Genomic DNA, 21,580 nt, shown 5'->3' with positions numbered 1-21,580 from the left:
TTTCTGTGCAAAGCTGGGCTGTGTGAAATAATTAATATTTGCTGGGAATTTAAAACCAGGAGTGTGTCAATGGGAAAGGAGTTTGCTGCGAGCCATTTTTAAGCAACTGAAAAGGTTCTTGTCAGTGCTGACTGCCAGCGGCAGAAATATTCCTGATTGAGATTGTCTCCCAGTGTTTTGCAATCAGCTCTCTGGAGCTGTGGTTATTACAGGCAAACCAGCCTCTTGAAGGTTACATTGCCAAAATGGAGTTGAGAGCTCTTCTCTTTTCCTTCCATTCCTCGCAGATACACAATCCCATTCTCTATGCAGCAAGCGCTTTATCAGCAAAGTATGCCTGGAAATCTTTCTGAGTCGATTAATAATTAACTTCGAGGCTTCCATTTTTCCCAGGCAATTGTATACAAGGGATTGCACTTGTTATATTTCCGGCGGCATGCTTTAAGTTTGCAGGACTCGCAGTTAAAAGAATGTGGCGATGTCTGAAAGGCAAACGTAACCTTCTTAGAGGGGAAACCATTGTAATACTAGAAAGGAAATAATTCATCTTGCTTGAGAGCCTAGTGACCACAAATGCCCCATATCCTTTGGCAACATCCATAACCCCAAGGAACAAGAGATTTATCTTGCCTTAGAGGAGCACAGGATGACCAAGCGTGCTTCAACAGATGTGATTTGGGGCAAGTGATACGAGTCCTCTGCACCATTATCTTCTCATCTGCATAATGGCAGAAAATGTACTACTAATACTAATTAAAACAAACCAACAACTTCCACCTTTTGATCACCAGAAGCCTGACTGTACTTGTAAATGCAAATGCCAGAAGTTTTTTTTGGGGGGGTGGTGGTGGCATGGAACTAAGTAATAGAACAGATGTGCCGTTTAAGATCATTTAGATCCCTTTCATTTCCAAGACACTGCATGGGGCTTCAAACAATCTGAGCAGGAGTCTGCAGCTCGTGGGCAGCAGCCTTTGAAAATGCAGAAGCCCTTGTGTCCCGTCCCGTCCCCCCCGTTTGGGGCCCCCTCTATGCCAAGTACTGTATTTTTCCGCGTATAAGACGATATGTTTTTCCTTAGAAATAATAGGCAAAAATTGCAGGTCGCCTTACACATGGATAGCAGGGGTTGGGCACAATTGGTGGCAGCAGCAGCCAGCAGAAGATTGGCAGCGGTGATTAGGCGTGTGATTGGTTGCTGTGGCAAGGCCTGCTGACGATTGGCTGTGGCTGCAGCAACTGGGCGTGCTATTTACGGTGGCAGCGTATTCCCCCCCCCATTTTTTTTGTTGTGGTCCAAAAAAATTGGGGTCAACTTATACATGGGGGAGTGTTATACATGAAAAAATACAGTAAGTTAAGGTTTTCTTGTGGTTTCTCTCTCTCTCTCTCCAGACCTGCACACATATATTGAGAGCATATCACCCATGTGACCCAGAAAAACAAACAAACAGGAATAAAGAAAGCTGCCTCACAGCGAGTCAAGCCATTGGCCCACCTAGCTCAGTACTGTCTCCACTAACTGGCAAAGGCTCCCAAGCTTTTATCATTTATTGGTTTTATATATCGGCCTTTATCAAAAGATCCCAGGGCGGTGTACAACATTATGAACTTATTTTATGGAATAGGATAATATAAACATAACACAAAGGATAATAATAGTCAGTGTAATAATAAAACAATTGTAGTAACAGCCCACCCAACACACATTTAACAGGCCATAGATTATTTTAAAGCTGGAAGCCTGGGTAAAGAGGAATGTTTTTGCCTGGCGCCTACAGACATGTAATGATGGTGCCAGGCAAGTCTCTCTGGGGAGGGCATTCCACAGACAGGGAGCCACCACAGCAAAGGCCTGTTCTCGTGTTGCCACCCTCCAAACCTCTTCAGGAGGGAGGACATAGAGAAGGGCCTCGGATGACAAGTCCAGGGTCCAGGTTGGTTTTGTCTGGAGAGAGGCGGTCCTTACATTTCTGAGGTCCTGAGTTGTGTAAGGCTTTATAGGTCAATACCAGCACTTTGAATTTCAGACATGGTCTCTCCTTGGCCTAACTGGAGATGTTGGAAATTAACCTGGGAGCTTCTACGTGCTAAACAGATGCTGTACCACTGAGTTAAAGTCCCTCCCTTACATCTCATCCATGGAAGAGAGCAAGAAAAAGAAATGTCTGGTATCCTCTTCTCTCGCAACAGTTACTCAGCATGAACGGTGAATAAATATATCAACTGTTGTCACTAACCTATACCTGTGCAAATTGCTGCAGGCTGATTCATCTCAAGTCATTTCTCTCTTACAACAGCATTTTAAAGCAGCTGAGAATTATAAAAAGCATCTGACGCTATCCCAGCAGAGACAATAGGCTGGATTCTTGCATGGGCCTTTCACGAGCGTGAAGCGTCTCTTCATCTTACGTTTCTTCAAGATGCCAAGGCGCAAAAGGGACTCACTCATTCCTTTCCAACTAAAAATATACACACATGACACATTCCAAGTCACTGACTGCACTGACAATCTGTCATCCTGAAGGCATTCCCCCAGCTGTCAGGGAAAGGAGATGGCTAAAGTTTCTGAGCACACATAGCAAGAGGGAATATTCCCCAAACCTAAATATATCAGGGCGGGTGTTGTTTGGTTTCTTGGCTTGCTGTTGTTGCACATTTTGCTGCAGGGCGTTTTGCTGCAGAGGTTTAAGCTCCTTTCCAAGCAAATATCTGGCGATGATAATCGTGGAGGGTAAGGTTATTGATACAAACCAGCCATGTTGGTTATGTTCTACCTCCACCATCAGAAACAGTATGCCTCTGAATACCAGTTGCTTGGGGTTCTCAAGTAGGCAGAGCACTCCTGCAACCAGGTCCGACATGTGGGCTTTCCCAACTTTCTGGCCACTGTGAGAGCAGGATGCTGGTCATTTAGTCTTTGGCCCGATCAATAGGGGCTCTTCTATGTTGGCATCAAATAGGGAAGTCCTAGGCTTCTAATTAGAAGTGCCCAATAGCACACATTGCATTGTGGCATCCATCTGTCTCAAGAGACAATGGTGTGTGCCTCCGGGGATGAAGTCAAGCAGCACTAAAGTGACCTTTCCAGAACGCAAGCCTGGGCAGTGTGAATGTAGGTCCTGGACTAAGGTTACCAGATGTCCCCGTTTCCCTGGGGACAGTCCCCAGATGTACAAATCGGTCCCCATACAAAATCCATTAAAGTTGAAAAGTGTTCCCGGATTCATTGAAAAAAATCTGGTAAACTTATCCTGCAGTGCCCAGACAAGACTACCCTCTCAGCCTTGCTGATGTGGTTCAAAGGAAAGCAGAGCAATACATTTGGCACCAGCTTGGCTTCAGGATTTGCCGGAAAGAGACGTACAAGGCGCCATCCAACTGTCTTAGGGATTCCACTTTGGATTTGTGTAGGGTTTCCTCCTACTTTCTTTGTGTAGGGTTTCCTCCTACTTTCTTTGTGTAGGGTTTCCTCCTACTTTCTTTGTGTAGGGTTTACTCTTACTTTCTTCTCTCAAAAATACCCTGCAAGGGAGCGGAGGTTTAGGATCAGAGTCTTCCTTCTCCTAGACAGGCTACCTTCCCAGGTTGGCGAGCTCCATCTGCCCCTTCTGCCCCTCTATAGCATGTGTAGAAACTGTCTTCTTGACTGTTGGACCCACTATCGGTCTCTCTTGACTGCTTAATCTGCCTGTCTTCACATGCAGGGGAAGTCCCTAATTCACGGAGGGTCAGAGACCCATCAGTTTGCATTTAAAACCCAATCTATCAGATTCACACTGTCCAAAACAATATGAAAACCAAAATACACTTAGCTGAATTTTATGATGCACTTGTCCATCCACACAATGTTCACATAAATACTCATGTTAAGGGAAATTGTGCATAAACATGCATATATTAAATGAAAATAAGAAACTGAGAAAACAGGGTGAATTTAAAACTGGCCTGATTAATACTGTGGCTACATGTAGAAATATTGCCCTTTGCCTGTGTAACTTGAGTTGCAGAATAAATATTGGAATTTTATAATCACCCCTCTTAAAACTATTGGTGAAATAAATGTTGTAGTTTGGAATTTGTATTAAAAATAAAACCTTTAAACTGGAAAACAAAAACAAAAGGCTCAATAAATCCAGCATTACTGTCCTGGCTACAAGGCAAGACTCTCAACATATCAGCTGCTCCAGGTTAGAATCACACAATTCAGACTTCAGCGGGCCACGAAAATGGTGTTTGCAGAGAAAATAATCACAAAAGATTCCAGAAATGACTACATAATTTGAGGGCTTCTCTAAGAGGGGGCACTGCCGGAGTAATGCTATCCCATAGCAAGTCTCCGTCCACCAGCTTCCATCAATTAGGAGATCTATTGCTTTTTATCTTTTTTGGTGGTTACTGGTAATTAAACATCAATTGTTGCTCCCACACATTGGCCAGAGTGCTGGAAGGTGAGAACAGGTTTACTGTACAATTCTGCAAAGTAGTGTCTAAACGAGTATCCTAATAACTCTGAAATTACAATAAGTACAGACTTTCCTTCTTTAAAAAAAGGAACCAAAGAATCCTGATCAGGTCATGCTCTTTTTTTAAAAAAGGCACCTGATGGCATGCCTGGAATATAGGCAACAACTGGCTCTCTCTAGAGAAGTGATGGGGAACCACTGCTATGTGGGCTGGATGTGACTTGGGCGGGGGTCAATGCCCATCTGGCTCACAGCTCCTCTCCTTCCCACCCCTCCAATCCTGCACACAGCAATTAGGCTTGAGAACCACCTTCCACTTGGGAGTCCTTGGGAGGGTGTTTTAAGCCCGAACACCTCTTTTCAAGCCTAAATGCCACACAGAGGGTATTTGTAGGGGAGGGGGAGCCGCAGCTGGGGAGGGATGTTATCTCCTCTCCTTATGCACCAAGCCCCCCCCCCCACTGAAATGGAGGCGAGGTTTAGGGGTTGATTAGTCAGACAGCATTCATGTAAGAGGCTTCCTAAGCCTGGACTCAAGGCATTTAATTCTGCAATCACCAAATTGATGCCCTCCAGATGTTCCGAACCATGTCTCCCATCAGCCCTGGCCAGCATGGCAGGTGTAGTCCAAAATATCTGGAGGGCACTAGGTTGGCAAGGGCTGTTGTAGTCCAACTCCTTCCAGGCACCACTTTCTAGTTCAAAATCTAAAGGAAGTGCATGGAGAGCAGGTGTGAGTTCATCAATATTGACTGTGCACTTAGCATAAGATTATTATAATAATAATAATAATTATAATTATATATAAGATGCTCAAGGCCAGGCAGACATTTCCAGAGCTCGCCCTGTTCTTAACTTCCCTCCCTTACAACTTGCAGCCATTAAGGCGACTGCTACCCAAGAGCAAATTGGGATGGAGTTGTTGCTGCTGCTGCTGCTGTTTCCCCTCTGGGTTGTGAGTTTTAAGTTTGGCCTCTTAAGCAGCACTTGACCAGATGATGGCTCCATTGGCACTTGATTCCTTGGCTGTCAAACCGCTTTCAGAAGAGCTGCTTCAGGCAGCGCTGGGGCCATTTCAATTTCACCCACAGGATCTTCTGGCACAGCCATTTGCAGATGGTTGGCAAGGGACCACTACTAGGGTTAATAAGCCACATCATTCTGTGCATCTGGCATTAGAGCTCAAGGAAGACCTGGGGGTTAGAAGTGGGGTGGGGGTTGGGAAGAGAGAACCGTTTCTGGAAGCCAACACTGGGGTATAAGATTACAGCACTCCAGTTGTCTGCAGCCTTTTCGTTGCTTACTGATGTCTAGCCTATCAGTCTCAGGCAAGGGAACAGATGGGTAGAATGGTTAAACTTGCTTTTTAAATAGCAGATTTGGTTCGAGGGCATGAGATAGCAAAACACGCAAAGTTTTAGTTTTGTTTTGGCCCAGAAGGCATTAAGTAGCTCCGCCAGCTTCCTTGGACATACTGAAGCAGCCTGCTAAAGTAGGGTAGTTGCCATACCGCTGAGCTTTTCTTTTCTTTTTTGCAAAATCGCAAAGAAATTGGACATTTAAAAACTATTTCTGAAGAAAAGCGGCTGGCAAAAACAACATGATCTGCCATATGTCCACATTTTCCTGGACATTTCTGTCTGGACACTGCTTCTGGCTGCAGTATTCTGACAACCAGCAGCAGCTCACTTGGACAGAGCTAGGGCAGGGCAAAGTGGTGGTGAGCTCGGGGCCATGTGAGCACAACATTGGAGCTCCTTCCAAATGGCAAATGCCGAATGTGAAAACTTTGCAAAGACGCTGAGGCACGTCTCCTTCTGTGCAGGAACTGATGTCTGGGTGCTCATCATAACACCCTGTGCAGTTAACTTATAGCACAGTGTCTACTTCTGAAGTATGTCTCAATGTTCAATGGGGCATACTCCTGGGTAAGTGGGTAATGGCTTCGGCTTAGGACTGACAGCTAGGGAAAACATGGTTCTTGTGCTTTTAACAGCTGTGGCAAGAAGCTTCTTAGGGGTGAAGCTCCTGGACTGGCTATGCCAAGACTGGCCACTGGTTCCTTCTGAGCAGGAAGACATTTATGCGGGCTTCCTCATTGGAATGCTGCCTGAGCAACAAACTTGTCCCAAGTTCTAGCATTTCTTGTCTTGCTCTTTGGTAGTGCTTTGTTCTGCAGGCCACACCTCCTGATTTGCCTTCCAATCTCAATTGCTCTTCAGCCTCGACAGCTGGCTTGCCTCTGATTCTGCTTCCTGGCTACTCTCAAATGCTTGTCTCTTCCCTTGATTTCCCTTGTCTCTTGGTTCCTAATTTCTGGCTGTCTCTAGACCACTGCCCATGGCCTAGTCCTGACACAGAGTCAGGGCTTGGCAAAATAATTTTATTTATTATTTCAACAATTTGTAAACTGCTTATTCAGTTGTCTCTCAGTGGTGTACAAGAGATGATGATGATGATGATGATGATGATGATGATGATGATATTTATACCCTGCCATCTGGCTGGGTTTCTCCAGCCACTCTAGGTGGCTTCCAACAAAATATTAAAATACAGTAGTCTGTCAAACATTAAAAGCGTCCCTAAACAGGGTTGCCTTCAGATGTCTTCTAAAAGTCTGGCAGATGTTTTTCTCTTTGACATCTGATGGGAGGGCATTCCATAGGGCGGGTGCCACTACCAAGAAGGCCCTTTGCCTGGTTCCCTGTAACTTGGCTTCTCACAGTGAGGGAATCGCCAGAAGGCCCTCGGCGCTGGACCTTAGTGTCTGGGCGGAACGTTGGGGGTGGAGACGCTCCTTCAGGTATACTGGACTGAGGCCGTTTAGGGCTTTAAAGGTCAGCACAAAGACTTTGAATTGTGCCGAGAAACGTACTGGGAGCCAATGTAGGTCTTTCAAGACTGGTGTTCTGTGGTCTTGGCAGCCGCTCCCAGTCACCAGTCTAGCTGCGGCATTCTGGATTAGTTATAGTTTCTGGGTCACCTTCAAAGGTAGCCCCATGTAGAGCGTATTGCAGTAGTCTAAGCAAGAGATAACCAGAGCATGCACCACTCTGGCGAGACAGTCCATGGGCAGATAGGTCTCAGCCTGCATACCAGATGGAGCTGGTAAACAGCTGCCCTGGACACAGAATTGACCTGCGCCTCCATGGACACCTGTGAGTCCAAAATGACTCCCAGGCTGCGCACCTGGTCCTTCAGGGGCACAGTTACCCCATTCAGGACCAGGGAGTCCTCCACACCTGCCCGCCTCCTGTCCCCCCAAAACAGTACTTCTGTCTTGTCAGGATTCAACCTCAATCTGTTAGCCGCCATCCATCCTCCAACCTCCTCCAGACACTCACACAGGACCTTCACCGCCTTCATTGTTTCTGATTTGAAAGAGAGGTAGAGCTGGGTATCATCCACATACTGATGAAGACCCAGCCCAAACCCCCTGATGATCTCTCCCAGCGTCTGCATGTAGATGTTGAAAAGCATGGGGGAGAGGACAGAACCCTGAGGCACCCCACATGTGAGGGCCAAGTGTCTGAACACTCATCCACCACCACCACTTTCTGAACACAGCCCAGGAGGAAGGAGCGGAACCACTGTATAACAGTGCCCCCAGCTCCCAGACCCTCTAGACCAGTGCTCCCCAACCTTTTTATCGCCGCAGACCAGTCAACGTTTGATAATTTTACTGCGGCCCACTGAGGGGGGGGGCGTTGATTGTTTCGTGGCCCGCTGAGGGGGGGGCATTGATTATTTATATTTTATTTAGATTGTTTTGATTTAATAATTTTAATTTAATTGTATTTAATGTTCCTTGGGCGGACCGGTACCAATTGATCCACGGACTGGTACCGGTCCGTGGCCCGGGGGTTGAGGACCACTGCTCTAGACGGTCCAGAAGGATGTTATGGTTAATGTTATCAAAAGCTTGAGTTTAAACTACAATAAAATAAATAAATAAAAATAAAATAAATGTTTTCAGTGAGCACTGCACATTCAACAGAGAGGGGGTCCCCTCTAATCTCATGCAGGAAGGAATTCCACAACATTGGGGATGCAATACTGAATGCATGGCTACCTGTGGTTAAACACCATGTATCCAAGCCATGGGGGACACTAACAGTGACTCCTTCGAAGATTCCAGCAACTGAGCAGGAATATAGTCTTAGATGATGCATGCTTACAGCGGGATATATAACATCTGGTGGGACAAAGCATTACATATGGTACTTTCACTGTTTCAGTTTAATGAACACCAGCTGAAGCAAATCAGTCCCTCCTCTGATACAATGCACCAATTAGTCAGACTAGGGATAGCCTGTCACCCTTTGGCAAGTGAAGGTTGGTGAGGGTCATGTCTTCGCTCCTAGAGTCTACCTCTCACTGAGTATGTCTGCCCCTGCCAAGGACTGTCATTGCCAGTGACAACACTGGAACGCTGTTTGTTAATACAGACTCGCACTCAGATGGATCACTTGCCTTGTTTCTTTGACCAATGAGGATGAAATTGCATCTCCAAATATACAATAATTAGAATTGGGGAGTAGGGTGTGTGTGAAGCGCAGATAAAATAAAATTTATGTCGGTCCCCTACAGAAACCTCCCCCTCTAGAAATTTCTACAGGCACATAGAGAATAAATGTCCTTAATGCCAGATAAAATAGATGCCAGCCAATAAAAATAAATGGTAAAATGCCATCACCTTTAGTCAAGCTAGTTTCTTAAGCTGCTCTAAGCTTTGAGGATAGAATGGGGTTCACACAAAAATAATTAAAAATGATTGCATGTTTAAAGAAAATATGTACACAGCTTTTAAACACATTCACACACAACCACAATGTCAGACCTACAGGCCCCTTTTGTCCATGCACACCTCTCTTCCCAGCATTCAGATGAAGAAAAATTACTCTAATGTGATATTTGGGGTTTGTTCTAGCATCTGAGAATGTTAGGGTCTCTCCATCTGCTCTGCTGAAATATCAGGGCCATTAGGCACCTCCCTCAATTGTAATCTACAACTGTCATTTCATTAGACAACAGGAGGAAGAGAGAGATGAAACTACAGGCTCTGTTTAAAGATCACCAACCTTTTACTCCTCCATTCCTTGAAATCCATTTTCTTCAGCTGATTACTACAAGAACTCCGTAACCTAAAAAACGGTTACTCGAGTTTGTTTCCCCCCTTTCTCCCACTCAATCATTCTTCCTTTCGTGTCATGTCTTTTAGATTGTAGATGACAATGGGAAAGCAAGCCTTACAATGAACAGCTGAGGGAGTTGGGTATGTTTAGCCTGGATAAAAGGAGACTGAGAGGAGATATAGCCATCTTAAATATCTAAAGGGCCGTCACATGGAAGATGGAGCAAGCTTGTTTTCTCTTCGTAGTAGCCAAACCAATGGCTTCAAGTTACAAGAAATGAGATTCAAACTAAACATAAGGAAGAACTTTCTAGTGGCAAGAGCTGTTCGGCAGTAGGACAGACTCCCCTAAGGAAGTGACGGACTCTCCTTCCTTGGAGGTTTTTAAGCAAAGGCTGGAGGATGAGGTTTCTGCATTGCATTTATCCCTTCCAACTCCGCAATTCTATGATTCAATGCGCTGTGCAGTAAATTTTATGCCTGCATTCAAAAACTGGGTTATATATGCCTTTAATAAATCCCTAAATAAAATAAACATCTCTGGTGGTTAATTAGCAAGACTGGATTGAGGTGCATAATTATTAGTCTGCATTCAAGTGAATTAGAGTAAGAATTTTAGTGGTAAAAATCCAGACCTTAAATGTTTGCAGCAGAGTAACTTGCTGCTTTAATAGTACAGCTTTTGCATACTACATTGGGCTTTTCCAACCTGCTATTTGGATGAGACTCTTATAAAAAACGCATTTAAGTATTATTTTTTTAAAATATAAACTGCTCTTCAAACAAAAACATGACCAACCTTAACAAAAACAAGACAGCCCCTGGGCCCATAGGTTTATACACAACACAATTCCTTTTGAATGATGGGATTCTGTCCTATGCTTCCCCCTTGATTGCTAAGGAACCTGAAAAATTTCCAAGTGCAAAGCTGTGAGTGGCTAACCTATGGCACAGGTGCCTAGCATGACAACAGCACGTCATTGCGCATCTAGATGCAAGAGTGGCCAGTGTGGTATGGTGGCACTGGCCTCCTGGCAGTGGAGCTGCTGCCCCTTGGACAAGGTGGTAGCGGGTCCAGGCAGCACTGAGGTCCAGGTGATGCAGGTAGTTTAGTGGAGCTAATCTGATGCTCTCGCAGTGCACCCAAGATGTCCCAAGTTATAATTACGTAAACAAAAAGCACGCCGCAATGGCCTGTTTTTGTTGGCAGCTTATCTAAGTTACCCCACTGGGCAAAATTTTCTGCAGGCAACTGTGACAACATCTTAGATGCCGATCATATTCTTTTTGATAAAAATCTGAAGGCAGGTAGTACAGTTCAGCTCCCCTCCCCTTCAAATATTTTGAAGCATCTTAAAAATATTTCTTTTTATGATACTGAAATCATGGTCTGTGTACACGCGATATCTTTAATGCACACACTCAAAGCACATTTCTTCCCCCCCCCCAAAGAATTCTGGGCACTGTAGTTTGTTAAGGGTTGCTGGGATGGCCCTAGACTCCGCTGCTACTAGCATGTTCCAAGGTTGCAATGATAATACCATTACATTACACATAAAAGGATTTGTAAATATTTTTTTTAATGGGTAGGTCTTGCTCAGTTGAAACCAGAGGTAGCGCAACTTTTTAATTAAACCAGTTTTAGAGTCTCTGAGCCTCTCAGCAGCAGCAGATGGTCTAAATCAGCCTTTGCCAATCTGGGGCCCTCAAGATGGTTTAAAATGCAGCTGCCAGTGCTGGCTAGGGCTGATGGGAGTTGTGGTCCAAAACATCTGGAGGGGCTCTGGTTAGCAAAGGCTGATCTAGTAAAAGGTACCCATTTGTCTCTTTCTCATAGGCTGATACGATTTCCTTTTAACAAGAAGGTTGATTTTGAAACTCTCCCATCTGTTTTGGCCGCAGTTTGATTCAATACTTCAATATGATACATCAGAACGACAGTTCCCGCCATAGCTGCCAAGTTATCCCTTTTAAAGGGATTTTCCCTTATGCTGAATAGGCTTCCTCGCAAGAAAATGGAAAACTTGGCAGCTATGGTTTCCTCACTCTTCCCAGTCTTCTCTGAGAATGATCAAATATACCCAATTTCTCACTGAGTTTTGATACTTTCATGCTGACAAGGCAGTTTTTTTTAAAAAAAAAATGGAATCAAGAAAGAGCTTCTGAATTCAAAACAGAATTACAGGCTAATTGGTCCAATATGCCCCTGAATCCTTTTGGCAGGAGTCTGTCACTTAATTCTCTCTGTCAGACAGTAATTTCATATATGTGGTTTACATTGTAACATTCAAAGAGAAGGAAATTATTTTACAAATGCACTCTGACAATTGTTATGTTAACTAACTGACCACAGGGCCAGAGCATTAAGGACCCCAGAATTCCTAGACACTTACTCCCTGTATTTCATTCAGATAATTATTTCCATTGTGCTAGGTATTTTGCGTTCAGAAGCAACTTATGATGCTGCATGAATGAAAAAATATAAAGTTATAAATACTAAGATACGATAATCTAAGCCAGGATTCAGGCATTCAAAAATACTTTCACATGGAATGGCCCTGAGGTAGAGATGCGAAGGGATTCAAACCAGTTTGCATTTAAAACAAAATCTATCAAATTTGCAGTTTCTGAAACAACATGAGAAGTGGAACGCACCCATACTTTGGAATTCACACTTTTCTGAATTTTGCGATGCAGTTTTCCAACCAACCAAAGTTTATAAAAATGTGTATATTAGGGGAAGGTGTGCACAAAAGAGAGTATTGGTGAAAATAACATACAAAGATGCATTATATTAGGAGAAATTACTTGCAAAAATGTGCACTTTAGTCAAAACAACATGGAAAACGTTTTTACAGGTGAAATTCACAGTACAGTGCTGAAGAATTTTCATGAGGATTTTATTGCGAAACATTTGCAAATTGCTGAAGAAATGTGGAGACTGGAAAAAAAGAAACTGAAAAATTGGCAGGTATTTCCATCCTTACTTTGGTGCCACAGCCCCATGGAATAAGTAATTCAGAGTTGGGTGCTCTGTGTCAGAGATGGGGAACCTGTTGGACTCCAACTCCCACCAACCCCAGCTAACACGAGCAACAGTCAGGGATGATATAAAAGGTAAAGGGACCCCTGACCATTAGGTCCAGTCGTGACCGACTCTGGGGTTGCGGCGCTCATCTCGCGTTATTGGCCGAGGGAGCTGGCGTACAGCTTCCAGGTCATGATGTATTCCAGCAACATCTGGAGGGCCACAGGTCCCTGCTCTGTGTCAACCCTCAAATGTGCAGAAGCCACACTTGTCCCCCCCCCTTTTGAGGATAAATTGAGCAAGCAGGAAAAGGCATGGAACACCCAGTTCATATATTACTTCCTTCACATGGCTGGTCCAGCATTGTCCCTTCCCAGGGAACTTGTGATGCTATACACAACCCTCTCAACTAAAAAAAAATTATCAAAATCACAGCGCTGAAAATGTTTGCTATATGCACTGGTATGTGCAGATATACAATCTATTGGGCGCTCACAGGATTTGGGGATTCATCTAAGGAACCCAATTCATTCATAATCATTGTACATTTAAGGCTGAAGCATGACGAATTGTGTCATGTGAAGCATGTCTCTCTTTTTTTGGAGAAATGAAAAGTAAGAAAAGGTATTTGTTTGATCGTTTCCAGTTGAACATTCACAAAATCTTATGTAGTTCTCAAGGCAAAAGCTTTCAGTAAGGATGGACTCCTCTCTTATGAGCCACTGTGCAGAATACATTACAGCAAGGCAACGAAAACTTGCATGGATTTATCTTGGTGACTGATTCTTTGACAACTCTTGGGATTAACATACTAAATTAGGAATCCAAAAACAAGTCAATCATGGATTAAAGTCATGGAAGGGGCAACCCTTGAGCAATTCAGATGTAATTTTCCTTACACAACAGGGGGTTGAAATATAGAATAAACTGTCACCAGCAGCAATAGAAATTAGAGGTTGTTAAGACGGCTGAAGTGACATCTGGATACATTTTCAAAGGGAGGCCAAAAAATGTGTATCAGAGTTGACTACCACTTGGACGTCTTTGGATTACAATGACATTTGATTGCATAAACCACATTTCATAGCAAGATTTCCCTTTCTTCCTAAAAACGGAAGTAAGGATAACTTGACATGTCATTTAAATGATCTAACTTAGGCTCTTCATCGTGGAGCATGATTTCCCCCTGAATCTACATGCTTCACAAAATGAGGCCTAGATCATAGCTGCCAAGTTATCCCTTTTTTACAGGGATTTTCCCTTATGCTGAATAGGCTTCCTCGCGAGAAAAGCGAAAACTTGGCAGCTATGGCCTAGATTGTGCAGAAGCTTATTCCTCTGGCTTACTCTAAGCCAGTGTTTCCTAAAAACTTGGGCCTCCAGCTGGTTTTGGACTACAACTCCCATCATCCCTACCTAGCAGGACCAGTGGTCAGAGATGATGGGAACTGTAGTTCAAAAACAGATGGAAACCCAAGTTTGGGAAACACTGGCTTAGAGTAACACATGAACAAGACCTATGTATCTTTGCCTCACCTAAGCAATGCATTCAATGAATGCCAGAATAAATGAAACCTGACAAAAAAGGAGCATCCCTCGGTTTTGTTTCTGTTCCTGACTTGTTAATTATATGGAGCTTATAGTCCAGAGCCATTAAAATCAGTGAGCATTTTACTATTGATTTCAAACAGGATGTGCATTGCTTCCAGAGCTCCCCTCTCAAGGGAAAGAGTTTTCCTTCTAATGCTATAGGGATTTATATGACATCTGCAAAGTCACCAGAATCAAGGAAACAATGTTTTATGTGTATCAACAGTTAGTAAACAGTCAGTAAATTAATAAAATCAGAGCCTAACATAATAACTAAAAAGGACAGTGGAAACTTTAAAACAGTTGAAAACGCATACTGTAAACTCAATAAGAATATAGTTCTAGCGAAAAGTTATTATGAGCTGCTACCAGTTTGCATTCTAGAGAAGGCATTTACATTTTTTGATGGGTTGAGAAATAAGTTGAAATATGACCCTGGAGATCTCAGGAGGGGGAGGGGGCAGAGGGCACTGGGGGTTTTTGTCAGACATTTCCTCATTGTTTACTTAACCCAAACTTGTTCCCTTTCTAAAAGTAGCCCTCTGAAACTTTTCGGTCTGGCTATCCTCAAGCTTCATCATTTAGAACAATCTCCTCCTTTACTAAGAGGATTTTTTTTTTTAAAGGCAGGATGGTGACTTCAAAAATGGCATTCCAGTGTGGTTCAGTTACATGGTGCTGATTAGAACTATTCTTCAAGAAACCTCATTAAAACTCCATTGAAGTTAAGCAGAAGAGTGAGGGATGGTTCACCTGTGGCCCAGGTAAGCAGGCTGTCTACATGGTAGAGCAAACCTCAGGTTCATGCAAGCGTCTCCTCCTCTTCACATCCTGCCCATTTTATGCTTGCATTGTTGTTGAACTTTGAAATATAGCAGTACAAATATATATTAAGCGACAAGATTGTAAATAATAATCAAAGTGGACGCTTTTGTGTTTACACAATACTTGATTCAAACCTTTATATGGATATCTAGTTGTGAATTGTATTTTGGAGTTTCATTTTTCTGTGCCTCACTTTGGAACTTCCTTTGGCTGTGGGACGCGGTGAATGTATGCAAGGTTATGTGAATAGAGGATGTGCACATACCTGAGCCTTGTGGGGACAGGCTCACACAAGCAGCTTACTATATATCGTAGTAATGCCACCCAGGTGATTGATTTGTAATCTATGAAATGTACAGATAACTATATATGAAGCACATCACATACTGTTTAACAGTAATTTCCGGGTTACTATAATCAAATAACAGGGCAGGTGGGGGAAGAGGAATACTCCTGGTTGTACTCACCTCTATAATATACAGAACCACGTTCTTATAAAAGCAGTACAATATGCATTTTGTTACTCGATTGTAACTCCAGGCTCCATGGACAAGTAACAGCTTCTCCAAGTAGGAAAACTGGAGAAAGAAAAACGGCCAACAATGAAATTACATTGTAGAGAGATGCAAGCTAGAGTCTACACACAAGGTGAAAGCCACTGAAGTTCTCTATTGCTAGATCAGCCTTTGTTACACATTATCCAGCTCTACACAAATCTTATGTAGTGGGAGATACACAATGCAAAACCTGCATTTATGGTGAATCCATGCAACTCATTTTCCATCGCTGTATGACTTCCGAGAAGTCTTTGGATTAGTCAGAGCAGGGCTGTGTGCCCAGAATTAAAGCATAACTGGTGCAAACCTATACAGTATATGTTTACTCAGAAGTTTGTCCTACGGTGTTTAGTGGGGGTTATTCCCAGGCAAGTGTGTATAGGATGACAACCCCAGTCATCATGGCCTATGAGACTTGGTAGACCAAGAAAAAGAGGGCAGTGCCAGATACTAAAGAAAAAGAGGCAAGTCTCAAAACGGTACTGAAAAATGTAGGGAGCTTTAATAAAATACTAATGAGATCCCCAGAGAGATGTTGTTTTACTAGAAAACCTCAAAAAATTGAATTCTTGTGCCTCTGAGGATTGTTTCAACTAAAACACATTGGGCAAATTACTAGTTTGTTGATGTTCCCTACATTTTTCAGAACCATTTTGAATTTTACTTCTTTCTTTGCTTTATGAAAATTGGCTACCAGCTTTATCACATCTTCCAAGAATCTCAGGCTGCTACGGTATACAGCATTTCCCCCTCCAAATAGCCCTCAAAACATCCCTTAATATGGGTTAACTTATCATGACTTTCCCAGGGCAACTGAGAATGACTGATGGATGAGCAGGGTTTTGAACCCTGCTTCCCCAATGCAAATCAAGTACACTAACTCAGCCTCTGTGGGTGACCTCTAGATGTTTTGGAGTCAGTTCCCGTCTGATGGGAGTTTTAGTCCAAAATGTCTATAGGGCACCAGCTTGGTGACGGCTACTCTATCGACTACACTACTTTGGCTCTCAAGGCACTTTCCTCAGTCTATAGCAAAAATGTAGGAACAAAAACTCTTCTGAAGCCTCAGGTATTCTAGAATTGATCAAGACTGGAGAACACACACACAAGCCTGGACTCTGGTGGAACTGAGAGAATGTGAGATCCAAAATGGGGAAGGGACAAGGATTTCTATTTCCCACAAATGCATACGATGCAGATTTCATTTGTTTTTGATGGTCTCTAAATACTCATCAGAAAGCAATCCCTCATCCAGCTCCTGACACTCCTGATATCATGGCAGTAATGCTCCATTTGCATGTTGAATATACATACATATTTGCTTTCTCATATAGGCATATGTGAAATGCATATGTTAGGGATGGGAGAGAAATCTGTAATTCTCAAACCAATACATGAACCAAACCATAGCTATGGGAAAGGGGAGGGGTCAGTGGTAGAGCATCAACTTTGAATTCAGCAGGTCCCAGGTTCAATCCTTGGCAACTCCATGCCATAGCTGCCAAGTTTTCCCTTTTCTCGCGAGGAAGCCTATTCAGCATAAAGGAATTTCCCTTAAAAAAAGGGAGAACTTGGCAGCTATGCTCCATGCAGGGCTATGAACCTGTTAGAAACCCTGGAGAGCCACCGTCATTCAAGGTGGACAGTACCAGTGGTCTGACTTGGGATAAAGCATCTTCAAAAACCCACACTTCTCCAATTAAAAAATTGCATACAAAACCCTGTACATTAGGGGGAGTGTGTACACACACGCAAATCTGTATACAAGTGAAAATACTGCACGAAAATTCATATAGGAAATTTGCTTACAAAAAAATGCATATAAAGGACAAAATGTTATACAAAAGGAAGTGCATTAGGGGAGATACGTAAGAATTTTCATGCAGACTTCTAAAAGAAAAACTTCACAGAAATGAGGCACAGAAATGAAACTTCCAAGACTGGGAAAATGAGAAAAAATGAAATGGACAGGTTTGTCCATCCCTAGTGTGCGTGCATGAAAGAGTAATGTGGGATTGAGCCCTGAATCAGACCGGTGGTGCTTGTCACCTTGCAGGATCAATCACATGGCAGTTGGAACCGCAAGGTGGCGGCCAGCCAGGGCTTGCCTCAGGCATTGGAGAGACTGCCAGCACTCATTATCTCAATGAAATGAAGGATGTGAAGTGGAGGAAAAGCAATATAATCCAGTCTTCTTCAGGAAACATGAGGCCAATATTCATTTAATAAGGTTCTCTATTAGCAGCTGAATCACTGAAGTGATCCCTTCTTGAGGATAATAGATTCCTCCTTTGGATAACAATAAAATCTGCATCCAATTTCTGCACTGCCTCAAGAAATTCTAGACACTATAAACAAGCTGGTGGAGAATTTCCACAACTTGGAAGGCAAGAGATGTTTTCAAAAGATGTACTCTGTTGTTTTTCAACCCAAGGAACGTATTCTTTGTGGCCTCAGGTCAAGTTTCCCTTGCATTTGTTTTGTTTTATTTATTACATTTGTCAGTCGCTTTATATTGTCCAGGCAACCCAAAGCAAATTACAACCAACAAATAGACAGTGAACCCCCTACATAGATGCATTAAAACCAAGAGGGAAGAGAAATACATTAAAAGCACCCCACCCACTGCTGCATTTTCCACCTGCTAATTATTGAATGAGAATAAGAGTCACCCTTCAGTGTTAAACCTCCATGATTCCACTGTAGTCGCTACTGCAGAGAAATGCAACAACAGGAAACATGATGCCAGGATGAGAGTTAAGGTGGGAGGAGATTCCAAAAGACAAATTGACCTTGATGGGAATGCTGAATCCTGCTGTCGAGGTTCTCTGCAGTAACAACTATAGTGAAAGCATGGAGGTTTTAACAATGAAGGGTGACTCTTATTTTCAGAGCAAGTCACCTGCATGTTGATGTGTAGGGTTGGGAAAACAGGGGGGGGGAGCCAGTGGCTCCTGACAGCTCATCGAGGAATGCAGAAAAACCACATTTTAAAACAACAATTACTATCATTATTATTATTTTAATATCCCACCCTTCCTCCTGAAGTCCAGGGTAGCAAATACACTCCACCAACCCTTCTCCAAACCAAAATGCTGTTTTGCATGTCACAGGGAAGCCAGGCTCTCAGCTCAATGAAGGGTGGTATAAATTGATTCAGGAACATGCACTGGCATGCTGCTCATTTGTAGCAAGCCACGGTTAATGGGCTTACTGTGGGGTGTGAATGGGACCCCTGAGTGAGAATCAGACTCAGAGCTATGGTAAGCATTGACACCAGTTGGAACTATTCAATCTGGGGCTCCTGTGCTGCTTGTGGTTGCTGCGTAGCATCTGCCTAAAGGAAAAGAATATCTGTTTCTCTTCAGCAGATAAGGGGTGCCTCCAGACTGTCAGCATTTTGTGGGAGTGTCTGAATAATTCATGCCAGAACTTTAGGTTTGCGCATTTAAAGTAGATTAAAGCACTCTGTCACCCTAATGCAACAAGCCCACTTCAAAAAAGAAACCCAACAGGCTTTGCGCAGTTTGGAAAGTGACAGGGAGAGGCACTGAAACATTTCCACCCCGCAAGGAAACCGGGTTGAATGCAGGAAGAATCCAAATTGTTATGTACCTGCCCTGCAAACCAATAAGAACAAATGCTCAGTAAAGACTGTATATAATATTACCTCCACTTAAGCTTTGTGCAGCAATTCAGAATGAATGCTCAACAAACAGGTCATCTGGAGGTGGTCAGGATATTAAAATCAATAAAGCTAAGCCTCCAAGACGATTGGCACGATAAGTATGTTTGAACATTGCAGATATTACAGCAATACATTAAGATACAGTATCACTTTATTAAGTTCTTTTTAATAGACAACCTTTTTCTACATTTTAATTTTTTGTCCTTAAAGGAAATTGCATTCAAAGTTTAGAGAATATCTGAATCATTGATGCAACCCTCTTCCAAAAGGCAAATTTCACCCATCGCTGACTGCTCTCTCCTGATCCCTATGGGCCGCAACCTAAGAACTAGAATAGAAATCATAAGCTATCCTTCATAGTTTTCTCCTGAAGTCACTGAAAAGAAAAACGAGAGCGCCATTTACTATTGACGAACAGGAATATACTCCACCAACAGGTGTCCTAGTCAAAGGGAAGAATATATCTACATATATATCATTAGCAGAGCTTCAGCAGCTGTAATGACTATCTTCTCTCTACCCAGTTACTGGAGTCTGAAGTACAGTGGCAAGTAAGGAGAAACCTAATCCTTCAGGAGAAGATGGCTCATGGCCCGGCACCATGGAAAGGATCCTAAGCACTTGTGAGATATCTGCTTTAAGGCTGCAGCCTCAAACGGAAAAGAGAGAGGAAAATCTGCTTGGCCTCTAGGTCAGCAATGAGGTGTTCATCCTGCTCATGCAGCCAATGCTTCTTTCAACAGGATATGACAGCTGCTCGCTTGCGGGACTCTAACCTGGGCTATCGCGTAATCGGAGGAGTTGGTCGCCTGCATGCCTTCATTGCCGCTGATCCCCACTCCAACGTGAGCTGTCTGGATCATCCCCACGTCATTGGCACCGTCCCCAATGGCCAGGGTGATGGCATTCACATGCTTCTTTACCATGTCTACTATTTCAGACTTCTGCAGAGGAGACACCCTAGGAAGGAGACGAGAAAACGCTGGTCAATTCCCCACATGCTAAGTTATATGTATGACTTTCCAGAGGGACAGCTGTAATCTACATTTAGACATATAAAAAGGGCAGTAACTGGAATGTTTCCTGATCCAACACATCAAGTTTATAGAGTGCATGCCAAATCCTCCTTCCCCCTCAAACGCATATAGAAATAAAGCACTGTATTCTTATTTCTTTGTAAATAAATAACATGAGCACAGGTAACAAACGCGAATGCTTAGTAGCTTTTTAAGAACTATGAAAATGGCTCTGTATACGTGAATGTAATACTCATCAGAAATACCAGACTGAAAAAAATTCGGTAACTAAGAAAAGTTTATTTTTAATCGCTACACACGACTAAGTTCAAATTCCCCAGTTGCTTCAATGAGAGGTATCAAACTGAGACGGCAACACTTGGCCCACAAAACTAACTTAGGGCGAACATTACGTTGTGTGTTAATTCTCACATAATTTTGGTTGCCATCCTGGATTTTTAACTGCAATTAATCCCATCACCTTTTATATATATATAAAAAAAAGTCTGATAAGAAAAGTGACAGAAATTTCCAGTGGAAAATGTGGGGCAGCAAACACTAGCTGTCAATTTTATCTAACCTCCACACAAAAGTATCAGCATTGATGCTCAATAAGCAGCCAGTCTGAAAGTTCCCTTCACTGCATTCTCTGCTCTGCATCTCAGCAGGTGTTTCAGGAACTCTTGCCAACAACTACGTTTCGGAGTCTATGTTTTCAGTAGTATAACCCACACGAGTGCCATATTGTATTATTGTATTACAATTAAGTGTTTTAAATTTGTTGTTAGCCGCCCTGAGCTCGGGTTTTTGAACCGGGAAGGGTGGAGTACAAATAAATTATTATTATTATTATTATTATTATTATTATTATTATTATTTATACTGAACAGCAAAAGTAGTAACTTCTTGAGCAGGAAGACTGCAATATGAGGAGTTTTGATGCAACACAATCTGTGGTCCTCTGGATACTGCTGGACTACAATTCCCATTATTGCTGACCATGGGCCATGATAGCTGGGTCTGGTGGGATTTGAGAGTGCAATAACTTGGGGGGGAGGGGGAGCGGCTCATGTTCCCCTGTACAGTGGTACCTCAGGTTACAGATGCTTCAGGTTACAGATGCTTCAGGTTACAGACGCTTCAGGTTACAGACTCCCCTAACCCAGAAATAGTACCTCGGGTTAAGAACTTTGCTTCAGGATGAGAACAGAAATCACATGGCAGCGGCAGTGGGAGGCCCCATTAGCTAAAGTGGTACCTCAGGTTAAGAACAGTT

The 21,580-nt window shown here is 43.0% G+C and overlaps 1 protein-coding gene across 9 annotated transcripts in view; it reads right to left on the bottom strand.

The window, feature by feature from the left end:
• The window catches only part of ATP8A2 (ATPase phospholipid transporting 8A2), a 325,668-nt gene that overhangs the window by 123,605 nt on the left and 180,483 nt on the right, over window positions 1-21,580 (bottom strand). For all 9 annotated transcript variants that reach the window (XM_060273823.2, XM_060273822.2, XM_088668267.1 and 6 more), the window contains 2 exons: window positions 20,065-20,248; window positions 15,511-15,621 (listed from right to left, as the gene is read on the bottom strand). In XM_060273823.2, coding sequence (XP_060129806.1) covers window positions 15,511-15,621; window positions 20,065-20,248 — 295 coding nt within the window. The remainder of the gene's footprint in view (window positions 1-15,510; window positions 15,622-20,064; window positions 20,249-21,580) is intronic.

This window comes from Zootoca vivipara, chromosome 4 (genome assembly GCF_965207765.1).
Source record: "Zootoca vivipara chromosome 4, rZooViv2.hap1.1, whole genome shotgun sequence".
Lineage (NCBI taxonomy): Eukaryota > Metazoa > Chordata > Lepidosauria > Squamata > Lacertidae > Zootoca > Zootoca vivipara.
The sequence above is the reverse complement of the archived record's forward strand: the minus strand, read 5'-3'. Positions and strand labels throughout refer to the sequence as shown.